General features: G+C 39.1%; 1 protein-coding gene across 1 annotated transcript in view; it reads right to left on the bottom strand.

The window, feature by feature from the left end:
* The window catches only part of LOC134058192 (ephrin type-A receptor 6), a 363450-nt gene extending 337888 nt beyond the window's left edge, over positions 1–25562 (bottom strand). The window contains exon 1 of the mRNA XM_062515303.1: positions 25460–25562. Within this exon, the coding sequence (XP_062371287.1) occupies positions 25460–25562 (103 nt within the window). The remainder of the gene's footprint in view (positions 1–25459) is intronic.
* Positions 25563–26007: the final 445 nt, after the last annotated feature.

The raw sequence follows: 26007 nt of genomic DNA, 5'->3' as shown, positions 1-26007 counted from the left end.
TCTACTGGGGATTTGTTCCCTCCAAAAAAAAAAAAAAAAACCAAAAAACAAACAAACAAACAAAAAAAACCAACAAAACTCAAACAAACTGGGTTTATGTATTTCTTTTTCATAGAGAGGACCAACTGCTCAGCAGGTTTCTGAGAATATTTCAGTTCATCTCAGCCATTTGTTTTCTTCTTTCCATCTCTCCTCCCATCCTCCCTCCACCCAGAAAACATGAACTGTTTGACATGTACTTTGTTTCCAGCTGAGTTTCAAGTTATATCTTGCTCTTTGTCAAGTGCTATTCCTTTAGATCTGCAGGCCAAAATGAATTTTTCTACAAGCAGCATTAGGGTTTGAAGTTTCAGTTTTACAATTTTTGTGGTAGCAAGACTGCAATTTAATAAATATCATCCAGGTATTCAAAATTAATACTTCTGTGAAACGAGAGCCAAAATACAGAAAGGAAAATGAATTCATTTCTTCAGTTGAGCCTGAATTAATTAATTCCTTGCCTGAATTAATCAAGTACTACTTGAATGCTCAAAGCTATACATTAAAAAATCAAAAATTCATCACTGAAAGTATATTATGTTTAGATTTAGTTGAGCCATGATCTAATAATATTCCTTGTATACATTTACCAAATGATTCCCAATGAGTAATTGAGTTTTGTTAAAATACATTTTTTTAATATATTTGACATACCAAGGCTTTTGACCAAATAACTACTAACTAGAACTAGGATGGTATCACCTTCAGGGTCAGAAATGAAAATCATAAAAATGAAAATACTATCTTTCCAACAGCACTTGTATTACAAGACATAAAATAATTATCAATCAAAAATGTGCAGATACTGAAGGATCGAGTAAACCTTATGCTTATGCCAAAGAAACACAAACTCCAGTGAAGCTGTGGATTCAACAGGGTCTGCTATACACATCAGGACACGGATAAAGCAATAAGATCCTCACACACTTCAGAGGTTTGGAGATTTCTACGTGCTAGACCTCAGTGTGGGACAGAGACAACCAAGCTACCTAAAGGAGGTGATTAAGCAGCAACCTATCTCCAGCAGCACGGACCTGATGGCAGACAAATCTGCACTGCCAAGGAGCTCACAGCTCTTAGGGCAGAAAATTCCCTCTGCCAAAGAGCTCCAGGCCAAGGCGAATGCCAGCATGTAAACATCTGAACTACACACAGGAGTGGAGGCTTCCCCTCTGCCTGCAGGACAGGGAAAGAAGTTTCAAAAGAACTGGAAATTCACATGCAGAGACTTAAAAAAGATAGTGGGCACTACTCTATGATGCTTATAATGAGAAAATTCCCTAAAATGCTAATGGGATAATGAAGTCATATTTATTGACCCTTGTCCCTACATTTACTTATTTATGCTCCTTTGTATGCCACAAAAAGCTCTATCCTCCTTTAAAAAAAAAAAAAAAAAAAAAGAGAGAAGTGTCCATTATGGACAAGCCATTAGCTGCCAGCATAAACAGAAGCATGTCTGGAACTACTGCAGTGAATATTTTATGGGAAAAGCTACAAGTACACTGGTTGAGACTCAGCAATGTTATTGGCATTTGTGACATCCAACCTCCACTTTTAGTAGGTACTTTTCTGAGGTGATTCCTCCAAAACCTGCACCGTGAACAAGAGTTTAGGTCTGCCATTGCGAAGTCATGTCATGATTCAAAATTAGTTCAAAGACCCTTTTAAAAAAAATCTTTGGATAAAAAGAACTCAGATTTAGCACTTGCATGTTCTTTCTTAAATAACTGAACTGGGGATACTAACACTATACAACAATATAATACAGACTTAAGCATACACCAGTCAGCCTATTGTTTAATTACCTGCACATTTCATTCTTAGAAGTGTTCAGCTTTGTTTTCCAGCACATATTTTAATATATATTGTATTATTATTACTCATTATGTCATATTGAGCTTCAGTTTCCTTTCTTCTGGACATTATCTTACACTGCTCTTATTAGACTTTACAACCAGAATTAATCTTTTCAGAGGTTTTACCTGGTCCCAAGGAAACTGTTTTACCTAAAATTATGAGCAGAGTTCCAAGGATTGACAGGGTGGAATTTGAATTTTCATTCCAAAATACTCTGCTAAAGATGAACTCTGCAACTGTGTCTGTACAACTAAGGAAAAAAGCCTTCCTTTGGTTTATTCTCTTCTTTTTTCACACATCTCCAGACAGGGTATGTGTAAACTAGCACAATTAATACCGAATTATGGCCAATTTCTTGGAATCACGGTTTGATATCGGATCACCCACTTCGGTCTGCTCATTTTAGACATTTCACTGTTACCTCTAGAGTAGGTAAGCCTAAGATTTGCAAGGAAAGCAGAGCCATACGCAGACATTAATCTCTGAAGACAGCACTAATAACTCAGGAAGATCTTATCTGTAATGATAAGAGGATACCCAAAAAAACCCTGAAAGTTTCAGCATCTTCCAGCAAGGTAGGGAGGCATTACAGCTGACCCCCAGAAATGGGAAAAACTGGCACCATTTCTTCTCCCTGAGAACTTTATTATTGACTGCAAAGTTTATATTTCTAAGGCAAACACACAGAGCTTTTGAAGTCTCTCACTTCCAGCCCTCAAGAGAGTTGCTGCTCTCTTCTGAAGTGTCTGTACCTTCTTTCTGGTTTTATGTTTTTTTTTTCATTTTTAAAAAGAGGATCACGTGCAATATTCTGAAATTATTCCTTTTAACAATATATATTAAGATTCCTGGCTATTTTTAAATCTTTATATATCCAAGGTCACATTAGCCTATTCTTTGCTGCAGCATTGCACTCAGAGGCTGTTAGTACTCTATAAGATCTACAAGTTTGGGTTAAGTTTTTGCTCTTAAATGTACAAAGACACATTTGTTTATACTAAAACAAGTTCCATTTGCAAGGGCTGACCTTTACTAAGAGATAAAGGCTCCTGCACATCCTCCGTCTTTACTTATTGCTATTTTGTCAGGTACTGAGTTTGTATTTATTTTCATGTTATTAATGAAATATGTTAGAATATTGAATGGTATGTAACAAATATCTCAAATTCTGTGATTTAACAGTAAAGGCACTTCAAGGTTTCTTAGACCTCAGGTTTTTTTAAAACCCATTTAGTAAAAAACAAATTGAGCTTTTTACTGTCAGAAGACTGTCATATTTTGCTATAATATAAAAAAATCTTAACGTATTACTGCTGTGGTTTGCCTGCCTGAGGAAGACACAAAGAAGAAGGGGATATGCAATATCCCAGTTACCCTGGCAATTAACGTGCAATCAACTGGGGAAAATTATTTAAATGCTTGGTTTTATGACCAGGCCTGTTTTCCATAAACCAAATAAACTGGCATTCATTATACACGTATCAATTGAATCCTTTCCCATAATTTTCATTATTTTGCATGCAACAGCTCTCTGGTTTAGGCAAGATTAATGAGATGCAATAATAAAGTATGAGGAGCACCTGTCTAGATAGCAGTTGTGCCAGGGAAGTGTACAGGAGTCACAGCAAATCAGAGAGTAAACAAAGTATTGACAATGCTGTTTGCCTGAGATAAGCGGGATTAAAGCCAGCAAAATAGAGAGAGTAATCCTTCCACTCTCCTCAACATTTCCAAGAGTTTTATGTCAGACTCCAAGAAAATCCTTGCTCCCCTACAGTTGTAAAGAAGAGGGAGAGCTGTGACTAATTGGGAAGCTGGGGAATCTCCACTCCAGGAGGCTTTTAAGACACCTTGAACACAGTCAGGCCCGGCTTCTGCATAATCTTGGGCTGCCTCAGGGCAGAGTGGGGGAGATAAATGACTTCTCCAAATGTGAGTTTTATAAAAATCTAGTTACCTGGTTAATAGTGCTTCCTTTTTCTTTTCAAACCACAACTCTAACACTTGCTTTTCCAGTATTCCTGAATTCCCTGAGTCCCCAGACTCATTAAATTTACCACCAATAGCCCAGAGGTGTCCTCAGCCAATTCTTTCAGGACTCTTGGAAGAGAACTATTTACACCAGATGGAGAGTACTTCATATTCTTTGTGTCATATGAAGAAATCACAAATTTCTAATTTTCCCAATTTCAAACACATTATTTTCTGCCTCTTTCTACAAATAGTTCAATACCATTCACTCAAACATTTTTATTCATAATGCAATAGAGAAATTCCCATTACCCTGAGTGTTGTGAAATGTGGGCTTTTACCTATCACACTTACTTTTTATTTTCAGTTTTCTACACTACCTATTTTCTAACATGCTAATTTCCACACGTATCCTCTCTTTTCTATTAATTATGAGAAATGTTTCTATTTCTAGTTTCTGCTTTCATGTTACCTGCAATGCAGACTGAGCTGTTATCCAAAGCTGGCCTTTACTTATCAATGATTAATGAATCAAGAACTTTTAAAAGGAATTTCCCCTTTCACATTTCTTATTCTCATATTTGCATACTCACACAAACACTTCTAAAATTCTGTTCTGATGAATGAGAACTGGCCATAATAATTTTTCATGGACTAAACCAAACATTCTATTCATGAAACATTTCCCTTGTCAGTGCTATGAAGTTTGTAATGTTATTAGATGGGGTTATGTTGGATAAATGCCTGTCTTTATCTTGGCACTGTTTTACTCCATTACACGAGGTCTCCAGTGAGAATCTTCAAAACCCAATTCCCTCACAGCACCACTTCTCTTTCCATACATTACATATAGATGCTTAAGGGATAATTTCCCCTCTTTCTTGTTTGATTCATTTATATGTTTCAGTCTTACTGTTTCCTATGACTTCCTTGACAGATATAATTGGAGATTCTGTGGCTCTGAGAAAACAAGATTAAAACAAACAATGGTTCTTTTGAAAAAGAGAAGAGGAGAGGAGAGGAGAGGAGAGGAGAGGAGAGGAGAGGAGAGGAGAGGAGAGGAGAGGAGAGGAGAGGAGAGGAGAGGAGAGGAGAGGAGAGGAGAGGAGAGGAGAGGAGAGGAGAGGAGAGGAGAGGAGAGGAGAGGAGAGGAGAGGAGAGGAGAGGAGAGGAGAGGAGAGGAGAGGAGAAAAGAAAAAAGAAAAGAAAAAAGAAAAGAAAAGAAAAGAAAAGAAAAGAAAAGAAAAGAAAAGAAAAGAAAAGAAAAGAAAAGATCACCCACCTTTTACATGCAACCTTTTTTCCTAGAACACATTCTTACCTATTTCTTAGCAAGATCATTTTTTAAATGGAATTAAAATTTATCATATTACAGAGCCAATTTAATGATCCTTTCCATATGTGAAGATGCATGTTCTCAGGGGAGAAGGAGAAGGCTGCTGTAACCCTACTGCTCATGTCTCTCTGGAATGGAAACCAACATTTTCATACCCAGTGTTTCAGTTTTACTAAGTCCTTTTTTCACACTATCTTCCATTCTCACTTTAAAAATCAACACAAACCCCTTTATTCTCATGTTATATCATTATAAGCATTGGCAACCATTCCAGATCCCTCAGTTACATCAGTTACACCTGTCTTTCTGAAAGTAGGATTTAAAAGCAGAATTTTTAAAAATTGGCAAAATCTACGTTAACTTCAGGGTTTAAAGTTTCCAACTAAAAACATATTTTAACAAGCATTTTTCCTCCCTTAACAATGCCATTTCACTGTAAAATAAGCAACTGCAATACTTTAAACACCTATCAAAATATCTGCTAATCAATTACTGTAATTTACAATGTATAAATACTTAAGACAGAGTTATTTTCAATAAACACAAATCCTTGCACCCAAAAGAAATAACAGCAAAATTTTGTCTTCTTTTTCTTTCCATTACTTTAATCCCTGTCTATAACTCTGGGAAAGATATCAAAGTGGGGGGAGAAATTACACAATTTATCAGTTAACAGCACATAGTAACAGTCAATAAAAGATTCACTCTTCCCCAGTGAGGTGGATTCCAAGTTTTATTTCACGGATATCAAATGAAGCCTTGGGAATCCACTTGATACATTCAGTGGCACCAAACGCATAGAAAAAAATCTGTCAGTGCAGAAACATGTGACCATTTTTGCACTGAAATCTTTCTAGGATAACAGTTACAATTCTAAATTGTACATGGCTGGATCTTAACTACTTATTCTGCCACCCAGCAGGTTATTTTGCTCTAAGACAGCTGTAAACATTTTGTATTTTGATGTCTCATATAGGCACTTGCTTCTCCCATGTGAGTCTTACTCATCAGCACAAGCAAAAATAAAACTACCGAGGTAAAAAGAAAGCATTCTCACATCCACAATAAATGGGCTTACGTCAGAAAAAGATGAGGCCCCAAGTTTTCCTCAGGTAATTGTGGAATGGCAAATGAGTAGGTAACGCCCTACCTCTCCTAGCCTGTAACAGAGCTTTTCCCCCAAGAGCAGCGTCAAAGGGATTTCAAAGTGATTTTGTTGATCAGTGCACTTTCAGATGGGAAAGCAAAGCAGGAGATTGTGAAATCCATCGCTCAGCCAGGAGGGACAAACTCCCACGTTAGCAATGCACCAGAGGGGCTGAGCACTGCAATGTCAGCCCCGCAGGACAGGCAGTGAACACAGAACTCAGGAAGTCCTGGCAGGCAGAGGCAGATTGCTCTACTTTAATGTGTTCCTCACAAAGAATGAGATGGGGGAAAAGGGGTTTATGTGCCAGGGAAACAATGTGCTCTTGCCGTTGACTCAGCTTTAAGATACTCCTTTACAGCAGAGATTGATGTTAAAATGAAGTGAGATAAATGATTGCTGTTCACAGCTCCAGAAAACAGCACCAGAGCTGTATCATTTTTCTGTGCTTTTGGTTTCACGTGTGTAAGACAACAAGATTAAGAGCTAACCCTGATAAAAACAGGAGTCACAAAATTATGATAGGAGCCCAGTTGCTCTATTTAATAGTTTTCAATCTGCCTTGAAAATACTAATTGATATTCAATTCACCATCATGTTAATGTCAACAGTAGATTACTGGGCAGCATTTCTTAAATTAACATGAATGCCTGACAGTTTTGTCAGCCCTGTTTATTAACCTAAGTATATCTTCATTAGGGAAATTAGGAACAACTGAAATTCAGACAAACAGATTTATGTTTCCTTGCACTGGTAAATGACTTGTGTGTTGAAGCCAATTCTCTCAGTTTGGGACTAATGCTATATTTAATATTCTCCACTTTGCTGTTAACCTTTTTTACTCTGCATTCTTACAAGCAGTTTCTTTTATGTCTTTTATTTTAATACTTGTATTGAGTGGTGATAAAATGAACAAAAAAGTTAATGTCACAACATCCATAAGTGAAAAAAAAAGCCCAACATACAAAAGGTCTTGGAAAATTATAACAATAGCTATACATAACTGTCAGCCAAACAAATTATGAAGTTAGTAACTCCATGGCTATTGCTCCTAGACACCATACTTTTTGGGAGTTCCTCTTTCAAGGGGGTTAGAAACTTCCCACTGGAGTTCATGGGCATAATCAAACCTACCCTAGGCACCCTTTCTTCCTTGCCCTGTCCTGGTCCAAAGATGCAGCCTCTCTAATGGTAAAGAAGGAAATGGCATTGCAAAAGTTTGTTGCCTTTTCCCAATGCATACCTGGGAAGGCTGATACAGAAATACCTTTTGACTTCATAATCTGTCTCTTTTTAAGTGGAGTGAGAAGCATGGATTGTGGAGTGTTCCACAGCAATCCCTTTAAAGAAAGAAGCTCTGAAGAGAACAGCTGATAACGTCACAAATAGGAACTGGAAGGGCAGATGGCCACTGCTTACTCAAATAGTCACTTAATAACCATAATGAAAAATTAGCAGTTTGGTGACTCTAAGGAACAGAACAGACAAATCTTAGGAGAAGAACAAAGGCTGAAGCAACTGAAGTTTGTGCTTGACTGGCAGCACAGCCCCATGAAGAGCTGTTTGACAATCTCTGGCCCAAGAGCTAAGACAAGGGACCAGTCCAGGATTCTTGGTAGAGCCCTCGAGGTGCGTGTGTTCAGAGCTGCAGAGCTGCTTCAGACAGGCTGAGAGCAAGAAGTGGGAGTCTGGTACTCTGACATACAGGCAAACCTGACATAGGAAGTGTCATGGAAGTTCAGACATGAAACACAAAGGAGGGCTCTTCTGCAGGGCACAGACCCCACCCATTGAAGCCAAAGACTCCTCACCACTCTCTCACCATCTTCTGTTCTTTCTGTAATTCAGCCTAACTTTTCAGCTCCAGGCAGCTAAATCAGACTTTACCTACACACAGTCTACATTTTTATATCATAAAAAATGAAATGGGGTCATCCTTATTTTGCAGGCAGAAAAGCTACAATGCAGAAAGCAAAGCAAACATCCAGCCCAGAAACGGCAGATTCTGACTCGCCTGCTTTTCCCAGCCAACAACAAAGTTAAACTTGTCTATGAAGTGGTGCAGAGGGTGGAAAAGCACAGCTGCTCAATTCCCATCTGTTGCACAGCTGTACTCTGATCTACCACTCAGAATTCATCCACAAGATATACAAATGGGCCTCGAGAAGTGACAGGACATTTATAATTATCCACTCCAGACCTATGGCATTGCCACACAAACAGGATGAAGTTAGTACTTCATACTAAAATAAAAAGACATGCTCTTGGATCTCCCTAATGGCCCAGTCTCCTGGTTTGGGCTGGGATAGAGGAGATTTTATTCTTAGCAGCTGGTGCAGCTCTGTGTTTTGGATTTAGTGTGGGAATAATAAAGGCAACACATCAATGTTTTGGGATGCTGCTGGGTAACGCTCACCCCAACAGGTGATTTTTGAGTCTCATGCTCTGCCAGTGCACAAAAAGCTGGGAGGGAGCACAGCTAGGACAAGTGATCCAAACTGGCCAAAGGGATATTCCATACCCCAGAACATCATGCTCAGTGTGTTACCTGAAGGGTGGTGGCTGGGAGGGGCTGCTCAGTGCCCAGGAATGGGCTGAGCATCGGACAGTGAGAGATAAGGAACGGAATTGTGCACCTCTTGCTTTTCTTAGGTTTTATATCTTTTTTTACTTCTAACTGTTGTTCTTCTTCATCATCACTATTATTACTATTATTACTATTATTATTATATCACGTTTCACTTTGTTTCAATTATTAAACTGTTTACCTCAACTAACAAGGTTTTTACATTTTTTTGATGCTCCTCCCCATTCCACCTGGGAGGTTTGAGGGATTGAGCAAGTGGCTGCCTTTTACTTGCAGTGTACCAACAATGACACACAAGAAGGTAAGTCACGTACAAAGGATCAAGGAGGACTATTAAGGCTACATTTGGGTTTTCTCCTGCTGGTTAGAGGTAATGTGGTTAGTAATGACTTTAGCTGTCAGTAGATAAGGAAAGTCATCGGTAGAGCCACAAGCTGAGGGCATATCAAAGCAGAAGCAGCCATGACTTCCAAGTGTGTAAAATGCTCTCAAACAAATTGAGCAGCTTTTCTGCTTTGCTTCTTGAAGTGGTATCTCTTTTGTTTGATAAGTTATCTGCCTGGGAAGTGAAATATTTAATACACTTGGCCTTACTACTGTAGTTTGAAAGTGACCATGATGTACAAAGAGGAGTTTAGCAGAAATCCTATGAAAAAAAAAAAAAACAACCTTCTAGGATGGAACACAAAGGCAACTCAGAAAATGAGATTACTATTTGTCTATATTACATGTTTTCTTTTATTTTAATGCAGAACCTCAAAAATATACTGAAATAAATGCAACTTCTTAGAAAGCAGAGTTGCTACACTCATGACAAATATTCCCAGAGGTATCTCCTAGGTTCATATTCATGATGTTAAAATGTTTCTTATCTCCTTTGATTAAATATCCACACAGCCAGTCAGTTTAATGTTTTTTGAGCTTTGTAATTCTCTGTTTCACTTCATCAGTCTGTCACTTCTTCCACTAGTTCTTCATTTATAATTTATGGTGTCAAGCACCAAGTTTTCACAGCATGAACATTTTACAGGTGCTAGGTCAGGCTGTCAAGCTAAAGTACATACTAATAATCAGTGGCTTTGAAAAATCTTGGTCTTGTTATATACAGGGGAACATCAACACGAAGGCTCAACTGTTTTTATCAATTAATCAGCTTTGCAATACTTTTAACATTATAAATAAATACACAGCATCTTGTCACTTACTTGACAGGAAATAAGTTTGACTATCTAACCAAAGATCAAATTACTTCAAAATATTGGTCAGCATGGAGTACTCACCTCTATTATGCAGAGACTTTGAGCTTTGAATGATATACTTTTAATGCACATTCATGGAGATTTAAATTTCAAAGATAACTGGAGAGCATTAAATAGATCTGAGAATTCCATCATTCATGTAGTAAACTGTTGAGTAACTGGGCTTACATTCCACAGTATATAGTCACCCCATGTTTTCCTTTAGTACTGTGAAATAATCTAATTGGATAAATAAACTAATTTTTCTGATTTTACATCAAGAAGTGAAAGCAAAGAGACTGCTTTTCCATTTTTTTTTAAGTTTTTTTTTCAGATTTTCTGTAGTGCAAGAGGTGATTTAGACAGGTAGAGTATTGCATCAGTAGTCAAGTGCTGGAAAGGCAACAGCTCTCTGGGGCTTGTCTCAAAGCACCGCTTCAAAGGGCTACTTGAGACTTAAGTGTGTGTTACACAACCCAGTGATGCAAGAGCAATGTCACTGAGGATGGCTGGAGCACTGCCCAGGGACTCTGCAGGCAATGCCAAATATAGATTATATAATAATACATGCACACTGCCGGTGAAGAAGACAGGAACCTTTATATTTCCATGATTACCACAAAGGAAATGTTTGAATTAAAATGTGCTTTATGACATTTTTCTTCAAAACTTTCCCCCGCTTTTTGCTATTCTGCCTGAAATGTCTGAGCACAGAAAACATGGGAAGGGGACAAACAGCACCATGGCTGTGGAGATGAATTACTCTATTAAGGGAAGAATAAGCAATAAGTAAAAAACAAATCTCCTATCAGAAGACTACAACAATGAAAATGCTCAGTTTTTCTGGGAAGGCTATCCAGCATACCACAGAATTACAGAATAGTTCAGGTCAGAGGGGTCCTCTACAGATTATCTAGTCCAGCTACATGGACAGGGACATCTTCCACTACCCAGATTGCTACAAACCCCAACGAACCTGGCCTTGGACACTTCCAAGGATGGGGCAGCCACAACTCCTCTGGGCAATCTGTGCCCGTCTTTCATCACCCTCACAGTAAGGAATCTCTCCTTTATATCCAATCTAAATCTACTCCCTTTTAATTTAAACCAGAGAGTAAGAGAGCTGTTATGCTGAAAAGCCAAAAAATTCACAACAGAAGGCAGAACTGGAGTTGAAGGAAAACAGGGACTGGAGAATGCTACACAGTCAGGAGAGGTACTGAAAAGTGGCAGTTCAGGAAGACAATGAGCACTGATAAAAAGAGATAATAGTATTCTTTGCACATCAGGAATGAGGCAGGAGTTGGAAAACGGATGCAGCTAACAGGTTTTGCACAGATTTGCTTCCATTAAAACAACTTACCACTGTAACTGTAGCTAGAATCCCAAATATATCATCAGTAACTGATCAGAGTAAAATTCTAAATTGCTGTAAGTAACTGATCTGTGTAAAAGTCTAAATCACTGTCTTTCAAAACGCAGCAATTTACCAGACACACTACAACTAAGACAGCTGAAGCTGTCTTCACTTCTCATTTCAGATTGCATGGCAGACGGCTGTCTGCAAGAAGCAAGGTTTCATTTTCATTAATGCTGGAGTTATTCTGGAGTAAACAACATCCTTGAGAGAGTTAGCATGCATTTAATTGAGACTCTTGGATCTATGAATAGCTTCAGGCCAAGCATTCTTTTACCTCATGCAAGGGGGTTTGTTTTTTTACCTACAAAAAGAATTATTGAAGATTATAAGGAGTCAGATGGAGAAAATCAGATTTAAAAGGAAACATTTTAAGGTTAAAATTAAATATATTATTACATCCCTGGTTAAAAGAGCAACTATAAAGGGGGATAGCATTTAAAATGGAACACAAATTTATCACACAAAGTTCATAAATCCAGACTGATGCAAAGCCTCCTTTTTTCACTAGAGCTAGCGACCACCATACCTAAGCAATTAGAAATACTGCTCTCACTTTACCACCTGTTCAAAGTCATTCTCAGCCTATGAACAGAATATTTTTTCATGGCAGGTTTCTCTACACTCTCCATAATGCAATCAATTATTGTTTACTGCTGTTTCCCACCACCAGTAATGAATGCCTTGATCAGAATCTCAGAGTGCTTTTTTGATTGCCCACAGTCCCTTCATTTCCAGTGCTTGCTCTCAATCAGATCAAGTGATTTAAATCTCATACTTAATTTAAAAGAGATGGAGGGGGAATTTAAGATGTTTCTTTCATGTAAATACCAAATTTATAACAATGAATATTATCTTTTATATTGCTACACAGCTTAATTTATTTCATCTAAGAGCAATAAAAGAGTAAGCACTGAGTGATCCTAATAGCCAAGCAGAATCAAATTATGGAAGAAAAAGCTGACATCTGGATTATAATGCATTAAGGTAAAATTGCAGCTGAATTTGAGGATAATTTCATTCAATTTGACTTCAAGAAAGCAGTACTTCTTTCAGCATTAATTTGGAATTACACAAACCAAAAAGTGTTTTGAATCTCGAAAAATTATTTACGTTTTCTTTTAAGATATAATTAAATTACTGATTGTGTGACAACACCACACTGATAGTGAACATTTTAGCTTATCATGTACCTTTCACTGCATAAATGTCTGAGAAATAAGTCTGGGTTAGGAAACTAAAGTTGTAAAAGATTTTTAGTTGCTTTAAACACAGAGCTAAAGATGTGAGCAAGTTCATAAAAAGGCATAGCTTTGAGACAGATAGATTTAACTGTGCCATTAGTGATGCATTTCCTTAAAAATAGGTCATGAGACTGATCTTTTTTATTATTTAAGTAATATCCTTGTCCAGGATAGGCTTGGTCTAATGGGATTTTTCTCATGGAAAAGTTGGGATTCTCAACTAAAGCTGAAACACTATGGGTGGGAGGCTATGGGAACAGAAGGAATAATTCTTTTCCGGGATAATATGGAAGGAAGGACATTAAATATAAAATATCAGACAATCCAAAGGGAGCCAAGCAGAATTTCTTTTATGAAATGGGAACCTAGCAGCAGCCAGAGAAGATAAGACATCTGCATATTAACTGCTGACAAGCCAACCAAGGACCAATCCAACAACACAGGAATGAAGGAGACAAAAATAACAGAAACTGGCCAATATTCAGAATTATAAAAATGCTACTATTACACGAAGTACCAGTAAAATCCCACCAGCAAAGCTATATGTGGTTCTTCTTTTTCAAGAAAGAGTGAATTAAACAGGATGAAGAATAAGCAAAGGTAACTGTAACTGTCACAGAGATCAGAAATCTCTTGAGTAAAAGATGAAAACCATACACCGAAACTCAAAAGAAGAGATGTGACTTCTCCTACAATAGTGAGCTGGATAAAAAATGAGAATGGAAATGTGTTCTTAAGTTTTGAGACAAAGCACCACTCACTAATAAATGAAGCCCAAAAATGCATTTGAATTCCACAGCACTGAAGTTCAGAACAACCTTCCTAACAGGAACAACGAGAGAACCATGGCTTAACTAGACTGAAGATGTAAATTAATCATTTTATACAGCATCACTGGGGCCATTTGGTTGTGGTAACAAAGCTCTTTCCCAATCCTGTGTTACAGAGCCCTTCAATGCAGCATAAATAATCTTGGCAGGTATGACTATAATGCAAATACAGTTCTTTTTCTCAAGAACAATTTAAAAAGGCTGTCAATGCCAGCAACGTTACAGTGACATCTTTTCCTCAGCTCCATGGCAATGAATCCACATCCTGAAGGACAAACTGACCCTTCCACTGCTGATTTCATTTCCTGTCTTGGAAGCCAAGGGTCATCTCTCCCTCCAACCCATTTACTTTTGGTTCATAGCAAAAAGAACTTAAATATAACTTCACAGAATTTCAATACAGATCTTTCCAAACAACTGCATTTATCTTCAACATAAGCGTCCAAAGGGCATAATCCGCATTATGGACTAATAGCCTGTAAAACTGCATTTTATGAACTGTAGCAGCTTTCAGCAATAAAGCTAGAATCAATGGACTCAAGTTGATAACATTTCTTTCCTACCCTACACTGGAATTAATTTAATTTTTATATTTTTTAAATTATGTACACTTTTTCCTGTTTGGAATCTACAAATCTCTATGCTTATAGCTGTACATGACATATTGTTATATAAACTTTTTTTTACCACCAGCCTAGACTCAAAATTTTGTAAATTACAACATTCACATATGAAAGACAGGAAAACTAGGTTATTTTTTAATCTTCTCTTCCTTTTTCCTATCTTCTTCCTCTCTTCTCCTTTATCGGAAATGTACTGTTCCATCTCACTATCTGAATAAAGGATGGCTCACTGCTATTTTAGTTTTAGTCATAAAAATTCATTACTTTAGTGTAATGAAGATCATACTGATGTGCCTCACAACTGCATAGATGCTCTGCTCAAAGAACACTACCTCCATGAAGCTCACCAAAAAGAATTTTCCTTTATTCATAAAGCATTTCATAGCAAGACTATTTCTTCATTACTTTCTGCAGTTTTCTCTTAGTTTGAACCAGATCAAAAAACTATTAACATATGTCCCATGCAATAAGGCCCCGAGACCCAAATATTCAAAGTAATTTTTTTTGTCCATGTTGAATAACTGTGAAGTCAGCCTGAGCTACTACCTGGCAGCTCAAACAATCAGGTGATTTGGATGATGCATTCACTGAATTGGGTGCAATCACATCCCATCTGGAGATAAGAACACCAGATACCAGAAAAAGAATCACTTGGGACAGTGAGAGACCCAAGAGCACAAAATCACAGTTAAAGGTAAAATATATTAGTGCAAAAGACTGAGCAGTTGTTCAATCCCTCTTTCCACAGACTGAACATCAACTCATTAATTTTCTCCTTTCCCAGAGACACTATAGAAAAGAAGACCCTTAACTAAGCAATGCTTAACTGAAGGGTGTTATTTTATATAAACCAAACACTGCACCTTTCAATTATTGATTTTATTTACACAGCAGAATGCAGTTCCAGATTATTCACTTCAGCCATCCTTGTTTGCAAATGGACATACAGTAAATTATCTTTGTGCAGGGAAAATATTTGGCTATTGGGGCATTTTTTCATTCATTCATTTATTCCTGCTTCTGGAATTTCAGGTGAATTACTGGAACCAATTCAACAGGGTTAAGAGTCTCTTGCAAAAATGAAGTAATTTGATTCCACCAGCACTGACATGTGTAGTTACTAAACACACTGAGGGGTGGTGAGGAAAGCTGTAGTGCAGACTGATGTAGATTATCTGCTAACAGAGCACATTGAAAAGTCCTTTTTTTGAGGTATCTGTACAAGTGAAGAAGACACTGAGGGGAAACACCTTCACAGGGTTTTAAGAATGACATTTTAATCAAAAGGCCACATTTCACATTTACTCAAATCACATGGAAATAATTCTGACAGCTCTGGAGAGAAAACAAAGACCAGACCAGAATCTCTGTCAATGGAACCACACCATGATTCAGTGATTTTCTCAAAGCTCAGAAGCTGTAGGGGTATTATGGACTCATCTAAACACTTAAGCAATTCAGAATTTCATAAAAGAAGAATTAAACCATTTCTGTTCCACACAGAACAAACCAGATTATAAACCATCCAGTCCTCCAGGCTGAAGCCTGAACAATCAGATGAGCTATATGGTAATTTATCCATTAACCTTTACAACATGTGTCCCATGATCCACCTGAACCACAAAAGGAGGAACAAGTGCAAATCAAGAACACTGTCTCTTGTCACTACATTTAACATAATCTATGTGCAGTTCTAAATGTCAACATCTAACCAAGCCTGATATATTACTGATCTTTTTTGTTTTCAAAATATTCATCTATGACACAAATCTCCATCAGCTTTTATTTCTTCAGGCACATCTCTCAAGTATAAAATGCATCTGTCAGACTAGAGCTATTGAAAATAGTTTCCTAATTTGCTTTAAAGTAATGGAAACCTAGTAATGCTAAGGCCTCAGGGCATTACTTAAAATCCAAACTACTCGCTATAAAATTTGTAAGGAAAATTATTACTGGTAAAGTGAATAGGATGAACATTACTGGAACTTTTAATGTACTTAGTGATGCTGAAGGGATGCCACGAGAAAGGAAAAGAGCAGGAAACTCCCTACAAGTGTGGCCTCCATTGGCCTCCTCTATGGTTTTTACTCTTGTTAATTAACTCTTTGAACTTCCAACAGAGTTTTTTGCCTTCTAAACATGGAGTTTAAACATGGAGCATGCAGGTTTCAAAATTCCTTTGCTGGTTAATGTAAACTAGTAAGGTGCAGGTTTTCATTATCATCTAATGCTGACACCCTGGAAGATGACAGCTGTCTTGCCTGAAGTAATTCAGGTGAGTTAGCAGAGGATTGCATTCTCAGTCTAAATAAAGCACCCTATGTGAATGATATGTGAAGAGGGAGATAAAAAAGAGACTTTTGAAATACAGAATTTGCAGTAGGAAAGTTTGTATTACCTACATTTTTACACTAATGGGATTAAGAACTCCCACACCCAAAAGCCAGGAAAAGCCCTAGCTGAAGTAGTCCCTGTGGCTCAGAGTCTCCATCAAAGAGAGCTGGTTCCTGTGACAGTAGGAGTCAAACAGCTCCCTGGGCCAGCTGGCCAAGGCTCCTGCTGGGAGGTTCAGACCTCGCCCCAGGGAAGGCTTTTAAGAGACTAGGTACACAAAATGATTAAAAGATTTCAGGTCTTTAATTTGTGTGGTACAAACCTACTTCATCTGCAGTCAGCGTTTTGAGAAACTGATAAATCAGAGATTTTTAAAAGAGGAAGACACTGTTCCTAGCAGAGAACAACTCAGTTACGGACAGCAAGGAAGTAACAGTGAGTTTCACTGAATGCCAAAGTGCTGTATCTACCTCTGCCACCTACATCTGAGCACATAAAAAACTAATTCCTTGGAATTTGCACTGGGTGTCACAGAATGGTCACCTAAACTAAAAGCTTTGGCCTTTAACTCTTCTCCTCAGATCAGCGCCATACAGAGCGAAAGCTTACTTAGAAGAATATTGTGAAAACAGTAGTTTTGAAGAGATACAACACTGAAAAAAAGAACTCTGCATGCAGCCTAAAGTCTGCACAGAGCCTTGGATTAAACAACAGTGACAAAAAATGCTGGATTCCTTCCAACTACCAGCACTCATCTTTCTACACTAGGCGAGATATCCTTTGGATAATCGGTAGGAAAACTGGAGTATGTAATATTATTATATTCATCTGCATCAAGAGGAACCACTAAAATTATATGGAATACCATCTGATTTCCTGGTCACATTTTGTAATCCCAGATTCCTTCAGATGCAGCCTTTATATGATACCTGCCTCCAGTGGACCATTGTTCCTCTGTGTAGTGCATCCAATCACTCCTTTTTCTCTGAGAACAGCACCATCTTTACAAAGGCAAATTCCTACCCTTACCTTGAGATGTGCAGCAGTATTTCTTAAAGAAGAGAATTAGCTTAACTCTTTCTGGAATTCTGTGCCTGGAAATCTATAACTTAGTGACTTTTTTACCCCACACCAAAATCACAGGGTAAGCATTCCTACAGTTGTCTCAACAGCAGCAGAGTTTGGGTTCCCATGGCATCTGATGGGAGATTGAGAGAGAGCTTGGCCAAGAAGCTCTTGTGTGCCACAGCTCTCATCTTGTTTCTCCATTTCTAAATGCTAACAATATTCCTATTTACTAAATTAAATGGTCCTCCAAAAATAAAGTCCACTAAACATAATTATTAAATCTAAAATAACCCTCTAAGTGGGTGTTTGTAGGGTACCATTGTGGCGTGGAAGTGTTTAGAAACTTCTGCAACATAAACAAAAGCAATCTACCTAAGAGACAAGGGTTTTACATTTCCCTTGCTTTCCTCTTCAAAGGTCTTCGGCAGCCACACACAGGGGAGAGTAAAGGGCTGTGCAATTTTATACGGTCCCACTTTGTTTAGCAGAAAAGTGCTGAATTCAAACCACATTTTTAAATATTAATTCTTCATCCAAATGCTTCCCATGTAATCAATTTCCAGACACAAAACTGGAAGCACAACAGAAGAAAATGACTAGGTCCCCTTTGATTTTTTTAGTATGTCTAAAATAGATTTGAACAATTCTGAATTTTAGCAAAATTTTTTTCCTATAAAATTTTGTTTTAAACCAGCCAAGTGAAACCCACTCAAAAAATCAGCCTGGAGACATTCAGAAAGGTAAGTACTTTTACCCAGATTAAAATGCAAGCGCACTATCTTATGGAATGCTTTCCAATTTGTTCTTTTATTCCTTTATTTTAAGCAAGAAGCAACCAGCAGTCAGAGAACATAAATTACAGCAGCAAGTGCACTCTAACCAAGGGTCCCCAGCCAAAACAAATCACTCATTACATGCATCAATGACAGTGTTTGCTGTTTGTGACTTTTCCCCTTTTGTTCTAGGTGCAGAAGCCATTAAGTGGATTGAGGCAGTGGAGCTCCCAGGAAATTCACCTCGTAACTGTGTTCTCATTGTGCGTGTGCACCTCCACAGGGGGTTGGTACACAGGGTGCCTGCTGCCCACCTTCCCTTCTGTGCTAAAGTGACACAGCACAGTTCCATCCTAAACCCTGTGTAACGTCAAGAACACGTTGGCATGAAGGAAAGCTGTGCTATCAACGCAGTTAACGTGCCCCACATTAAAACATTCCCTCTGGATTGCTGTGTTTATGTCACTGCTTCTCACCTAAGTATTGCTTGTGCTGTCCGGCTCCCCCCCATTAACGGGATGCTGCTCCTCTTAGGGAATCTGCCAGCAAACACCAGACATCTTCAAAGTGTCTGGGATTCAGTCAACTTAGAGCAAACAAAACCATCTCTCAGGAGGGAAAAAAAAAATCTGTTAACGTCTTAGAAATCTGCCTAAACACAAACCGGGAGTTTCTATTTAGAGACAAAATACATTTTAAAGCCTCTGACTGCTCTACAGAAAGGAAATTTTATTTTCAATCTAATCTCCTCATGAAACAAGTACTTTTGAATTTTAAAGACCTGACCCTACTTGACCATTAAAAGAAATGTCAATAATATTACAGCATTTTTTAAATCTGGTCTTAATTTAAAGATCAAAATACCCCTAACTTTCTTTAAAAACACAGAGTAACTATTGATGCTTTATATATTTAGAATGGGAACAGATCCATAAAAGAAAGTAATAGTAGCTGCTGGATTGAAGGTGGAGGAGTACTATGACCTACTGTAAAACAATTGTTTAGAGAGCAGAAAACTGTACAGTATAATAAACCTGAGGGGGGAGAAATACCCACGCATTGTTTGGGCAGAGGTTTTTTTATTATCTGTAAAATTATCTACAGTCTCGTTAAAATACCTTCATTTATTAAAATTAACAAATCTCTAATTATTAATTATCAAGATATTCAGTACTTCTTTTTTTATTATTTTTTTAAACGGGATGACAGAACTTAGCCTAAACACAGACACCAATAAGTGAGAGAAATGCTGACTACAAGAAGTATTATGTTGTATGGCTGAGACAAATCAGCAGAACTATTGACTAGGAAAATCTTTAGGGGGTTTTGTTTTGGGTTTTATTCAGACAATTTTGGGTTTTGTTTTGGTTTGGCTTTCTGGGTTTTTTAATACAATGCATTAGCCAGCTTCAAATATAGAACACACAGTTTATTTAAAACCAAGATTGGTCTCTAAGCTTTACTCTGTACCACATTAAAATTAGTACTGAGGTCAGAAATGGCTGGTAGATTAACTGAAATGACTTCTCCTTAATGATTATTTTGAACAGACTGGTTCTTAGATGTGGGAATAATCAATAGCTGACCTACACAAAAGATGTTGCACTATTGATAATGAAAGCATCCTTGGAACTAAAATAAGGATACCTGGAATAAGTGTTAGGAAGACTGAGGGGATTATGAGAAACAAACAAGCTAATGATAATTTCACTGCTTAATTTTAATCGTTTTTGTATGGAACAGAAAGAAATCCTGAAAAAAAAATCATGTTTTTATCCTGTGAGAGACATCTTTTCCGCATTCTCCCAATTCTCTGTTTTAACACCTTATCATAAAGACTGACATATCATTTACAAGTTAAAAACCAGCTTCTGAAGGCATATTTGTTGACCTCTCCTGCATTATAACACAGCTTCTGGAGGGCAGGATATATTATGGAGAAATCATTTGTCCAGAGCTGTCTATTTCCATCCATTTTATCATTCTCTCTGAGTCACAGAGTTCAGCACGTTAAGGGGCATATCAAACACAAGGCCAGCCTCATCTTTGTGTCAATGTCACGTTGGGGAAATCCAAGGATACTAAGGAAACATTCCAGCTAACACACAGAGCTGAAACAAGAATATATCCTAACCCAGCTATGCTATACTGGGATCTAAGAACAATAAAATCCTTCCCATATTGTACACATGCATCATTTTTTTAATATTCCTAATCAGTTAAATGAGATCTTTAAACATTAGACTTTTCATTAAAAAAAGAAAAAGCCAACAAAATGGATATTGACTTATTGTGTATCTTACTGACAAACTTGCTGAACTTTTCAACTCTACTAAAATTCCCAAGTGAAAATTTTAACATCAGACACCCTAAACAAATCCTCAAGCAGAGTTTGGATCTAAAAGTATCTATCTGGAAAGAGAGAGGAGATTTGAATACAAAAAACTCAATTGCCTACATGCTTTTTCCTTCTCTCTTTTTCCTCAGTAAACTTTTCGACTTCCTAGAGGGAATGATGTCTCACCAGTGAGTTAAATTGGTAAACTTCAAGAAACACTTCAGTTCCTCTGTGGTGCTTTCACTCCTGTAAATTACATGAAAACTACTGTATTGATTTGGTTTTAAAGTGTATCTGTTTAAGCTATGCATTTCTTAGTATTTCCATACCACTGATTCTCATTTGTCCAATTAAAAAAAAAATTAGCAAAATATCCAGGCAGCCCTCAGTACTGCCAAATACAACACCAGGAATGTATCCTGAACCATTAATTGCAAATCTTTTCATTTCATGGCATACAAATCAAGGCCTTTGGTTAACAGGTCATTTCATGCATATCTGCAACTGCAGAGGTTCCCAAGTTTTCATTAGCACACAAGTCCATATGGATGTGGGATTTTACACATCGGTAAAAATATTGTTAAAAGTTTCATGAGAACTTGAAACTAAAATATTATTTTGTTCATGATTTTTATCTACATGCTGAAAAGGGAATGACACACGTTTACTGCAATGGTTTTGTTTATTTAATTTTCTCATGCTTCTGTAATGATGTAAAAGGTTATTAAAGTATAAACTGGACAACTGAACATCAGAATTCAGCAGGACTAACACAACACAGGCAGCAGCACAGCCTTTCTACAGTATTTTAAGTCCTCAAAGTAAGAGGTATCTCCTAGCAGTAAAACTTCAGCTTCATTCAGAGAGAATTTCAATCTATCCAAACTTTGTCCTTGGTCTCCTTAATGCAACAGAAAAAAAAAAAATCTGAGTTCTGTATTCAGAAGGAGTGCCTATGTGTGGTAGATTGCACTTCTGTAAAAATAAATATGTGAATGAAAATGAGCGAACATCTTTGAACTGATGAATACCTGAAGGTCATTAGTAATCTACCTGAAATTTTACTGCCAGAATCAAAAAACTTTATTATGTACTTTGAGCCACCCAATTTATATCAAGAGTAATCACTGTGAAAACGAAGGCTATATGAATTTCAGAACCGACATTTGACATTATTTCTTACATGTTTTTTCTAAGAGGAGAAAAGTGAATGCAGGTGCCTTTTAGTGGTGTGAAGAAAAAGACCATAACCTGACATAAGGTTATGCTTGCATAGCCTGACAAGAAGTAATGATACCTGGAAACTGAAAAAGCAACAGCTTTTTTAGCCCTCACTGATAGACATGACACATTATAAACTCTGCAAGTTCTGTAGCTGGCTTCAGGAATTAATTGTCTGGTGACACATAATGGCAGATACAACCTGAAAGGAGCCAGGGTTTGGAAATTCTTTCTGGTTGACATACGTAGAAACAAATATGGTTTCTGGTTTCCATGTGTGTAGAAACATTTATGTGTGCACACTTAGCACAGGAAACTGTTGAGCCTTCACCGGGTGTGACCTTCATCTTGAAAGCTCCCACAAGTTTTGCACGAGGAGCTGCTCAGATGCCATTATCTGTAATTTTAGGTCTGACAACAATTGCCCAATTCGTGGTGTTCTGGCAAGCAAAAACAAAGCTACAGCTTGCCCAGTAGCCTGTTCATACTGGATGTCAGGGACAACCACTGAAAATCTGCATGAACATACAAGCACTCAACCTCCACCATTAATTGAGCCCTCTGTTCCAAGCAGTTCTGCACACACTGCACTGATTACTCCTCCTATGCAATTCCAAACCCTACAGGGTTTTTCCAAGCAGTAAAAATTAGCCCTTGGCATGGTCATAGTATGTTTTGATCTGGCCACTCCATGAAGATGAACGAGTAAGGTCACTTCCCTGCCAATAGTATCGTTTGTGCCTGCCTTGCTACAGATTTCTAAGACACCACACATTGATTTACTGGGTGAAGAATGACAACCTAAGAGCCTTAGAGATATGTAAGAAAAAAATATGTATTGCTTTCTGTTTGACAAGACCAAAAAAGATTAATCCCAACACGGTTATAATAACAATTTATAAGACTAGAGTATATTATTTGTCTGAAAGTCCCTCTTTAATAACAGGAAACAAACCATTAAGAATGAAGTGGAAGGGCTGTCTGTTTACCAAGTCAGATTAATAAACCTATTCCACTGTCATCCTTTTCACCCCAACAACCAAGAGACAAAACAAAACATTCCTTTGCAATTTACTATTAATGCTGTTATGTTTCTAAACACAAAATAGAAGACAAAATATACCAGATGGCAAAGTTACTACATCATTATAATTATTATTAGTGAAAAGCCAATAGCAGTTCTTGTGAAGATGTTTTCAAGACCTGCATGCTGAAAATACCACTTCAGGAAAATGTGAAGAAGTAATGTTTCCTCAGAAGAGTTGAAAAAATTCTTTGCAGCTGAGATTCAAGGTATTAGTAACCAGCATTTTAGCCTTCCACATTTAAGTGTTTACACAATGGGCAACTTTTTTATTTTAGTAATTTCCTTTCCTTCAATTCCAGGATTTAGAGAACGTTATCATTAAAAGCAGACCCTCTTTGCTAGCATTTTATTAACAAGGTGGGGGCATGTGTGTGAAAGCACCTGCTTTAATAATTCAGTCTATTTTCAGTTCACTTGGGTATTGCCGAGTAACATTTATTCTTTGATTTCTGTGGTGATATAGCAGTACCAAAGGCTAGGAGGCTACTCGTTTTACTGAGGTTTGGAAGCAATATGCAGAAAAAGAAGCTACTCAGAAGTCAGGAAATTCACCAGTACTCTCTGCAGCCAACACCACAACACCTGGACTTCTTAGGTAAAGCAACATCAACATCAAGAAACCACTTCATCCCTGACAGATTTTTGACACGTATCTTCCCCATCCTTTAAAAACACTATTAAAACACTTCTAAAACACTATTTAAACGCTACTAATTTAATCCCAGAATATAAAATACTAGTTTAGAAACCCAAAGTAAGTTGCATTAATTGATAAAAACTCTTTGCCTTTGCTGCTATTATACTGCCTTAGCTGTTCTACAACACAAATAATGTACTTTTTTAAAAATTCAAGTGTGATTTTAGGCCTTGTGGTAAGGCAGCAGACATTAGCATGCACTATTGCCTGTGACATCAAAGGAAAACTGAGTTGTGCCACTGTGAGAGTCTGATGTCTTCTAAGACATAAGAAAGGGCAAAAATCAGCCTTGATATGATTGCAGGCTCTACAATTACAAACTGGAATTAATCGTCGCATTTAGCACGGGAGAGGTAAAGGAATTATACTAACTGGGAATGTCCTTGCTGTAAATCATCCTGATGGCAAAGGGGCTTTGTGACCATACTACAGCTCTTCCCTGTTTTCTAGAGATCTTATTCTCTGATCTTACTGCTACTGCGGTCGATACAAAGAGCTCTGAAAACAGACTGCAGGACAAAACTGTGAAAATACATGAACTATAGACTTAATAGCACTCCACGACTAAACCCAGTTTGTTTTCTTTCACCATTACTTTCCACCATTGTCAATTCCAATGCTCATTTCAATACAGCAGGTAAAGCAATTTCTGTCAGCAGCAACATCCAGAGCTACCCTTCAGTTCCTCTATTTTCAGTCAAATCACACTAAAACCTCGAAAAAGCCAAATTGTACAAAAATAATATTAAAGGTACAGAAGCCTCTCAAACTGTGGGAATAGATGCATCCTCTGCAACTTAAATGGACAGATGCACATAAAACAAGGAGTTCAGGAAATTCTCTGCTCTATCTAGATGTTTGATAACATGTAACATGATGTTTCATAATCAGGTCTGGGCTCTTCTCTTTAGTTCTTCCTAGCAAAATATTGTATCCTCTGGGCGTCCTACTCATTTTTATTCCTATAAACGGGATGCTTCCCATCTTAATCCAGGAGTAATGTTCTAAAATGCACATCTTACAACCCGAAGACTTAAAATACCGTCTTCAGTGCGACCTGATGAGCATGCACCTGCTACAGAGATTTTAAATGGGCTTTTTTCAGACAATCAGCCCGGAGTATGCAGAAATTAGGTATTAAGGGAAGTCAGGCACCTTTGAACAGTTCGCTCACCAGCAGCAACGAGGCGATGAGCTAAAGCGCGATGAGCTCCCTCAAACCCATTCCAAAGGACTTGCGTTCGGCAGGACCGAAGCAAACCTTAGACCTGCATTTCGGATAAAACGCTGCTACCACTCCACCTCGCCGCGAGGCAACTTTCGCTTCCCTGCTCTCACTCGCACAGCCCGGCGGCTGAGGGTGCCCGGGGCGACAGCGCAGAGCTCCGGGCAGCCGCGGAGTTATCCCCGGAGGGAACGGCAGCGGAACCCCGCCGCTGCTCCGGCCGCAGACACCCAACTTTTGGGGGCGGCAGGAAGGGGTGGCCGCGGGGAGGCGCCCGGTCCTGCATCCCCGCATCTCCGCGGCCCCGTCCGCGGCCGGGAGAGGCCGAGCTGGCGGCCGCAGGTGCGGACCCCTCCCAGCCCTCTCCCGCCGGAAAGTTGCGGGCAGCCCGCAGCTTAGCGCACCCGCGGCCGCCCTCACTCACCGTGGTTGCTGGCGACGTGCCCGGCGGCGGCGGGGCGCGCTGTCAGCAGGGGGAGGAAGAGGCCGACTCTCCAGAGCAATGCCCTCACCTCACTACACCCCATGGCTGGTGCCCGCCGAGCGCCCCGCGACCTCGGCCCGCCGAGGCTGCCCGCGCTCCCTCAGGCCGGCGGGGATCGCCGCCGCCCCGCCGGGCTGCGCTGCCTGCTCTGCCTGCTCTGCTCTGCGCCCGGGGCTGCGCGGGCCGGGCCGGGCCGGGCTCATCCACCGCCGGGGTCCCGGGGCACGGCGGCAGCGCGGAGGGTGAGGGCGGGCGGGGGCGCCGGGACCCCCGCGGGCGCCCTGCCTGAGGGGCGGCGGCGCTGGGCGCGGGCAGAGCTCCGGCAACTTCCAGGCGGCGGCGGCGGCGGGGGAGTCGAGCCCGCTCCCTCCACCGGCTCCGGCCGGCGGCACCTTCAGCCCCGCAGGAGCGCCCCCGGCAGCCTCAGCAGCCTCCTCCCCCGGCCGCGCCGCACGGTGCCCCGCATCCCCGGCCGGGGGCAGCGCCGA

This window comes from Cinclus cinclus, chromosome 2 (assembly GCF_963662255.1).
Source record: "Cinclus cinclus chromosome 2, bCinCin1.1, whole genome shotgun sequence".
In the NCBI taxonomy this organism is placed as follows: domain Eukaryota; kingdom Metazoa; phylum Chordata; class Aves; order Passeriformes; family Cinclidae; genus Cinclus; species Cinclus cinclus.
The sequence above is the reverse complement of the archived record's forward strand: the minus strand, read 5'-3'. Positions and strand labels throughout refer to the sequence as shown.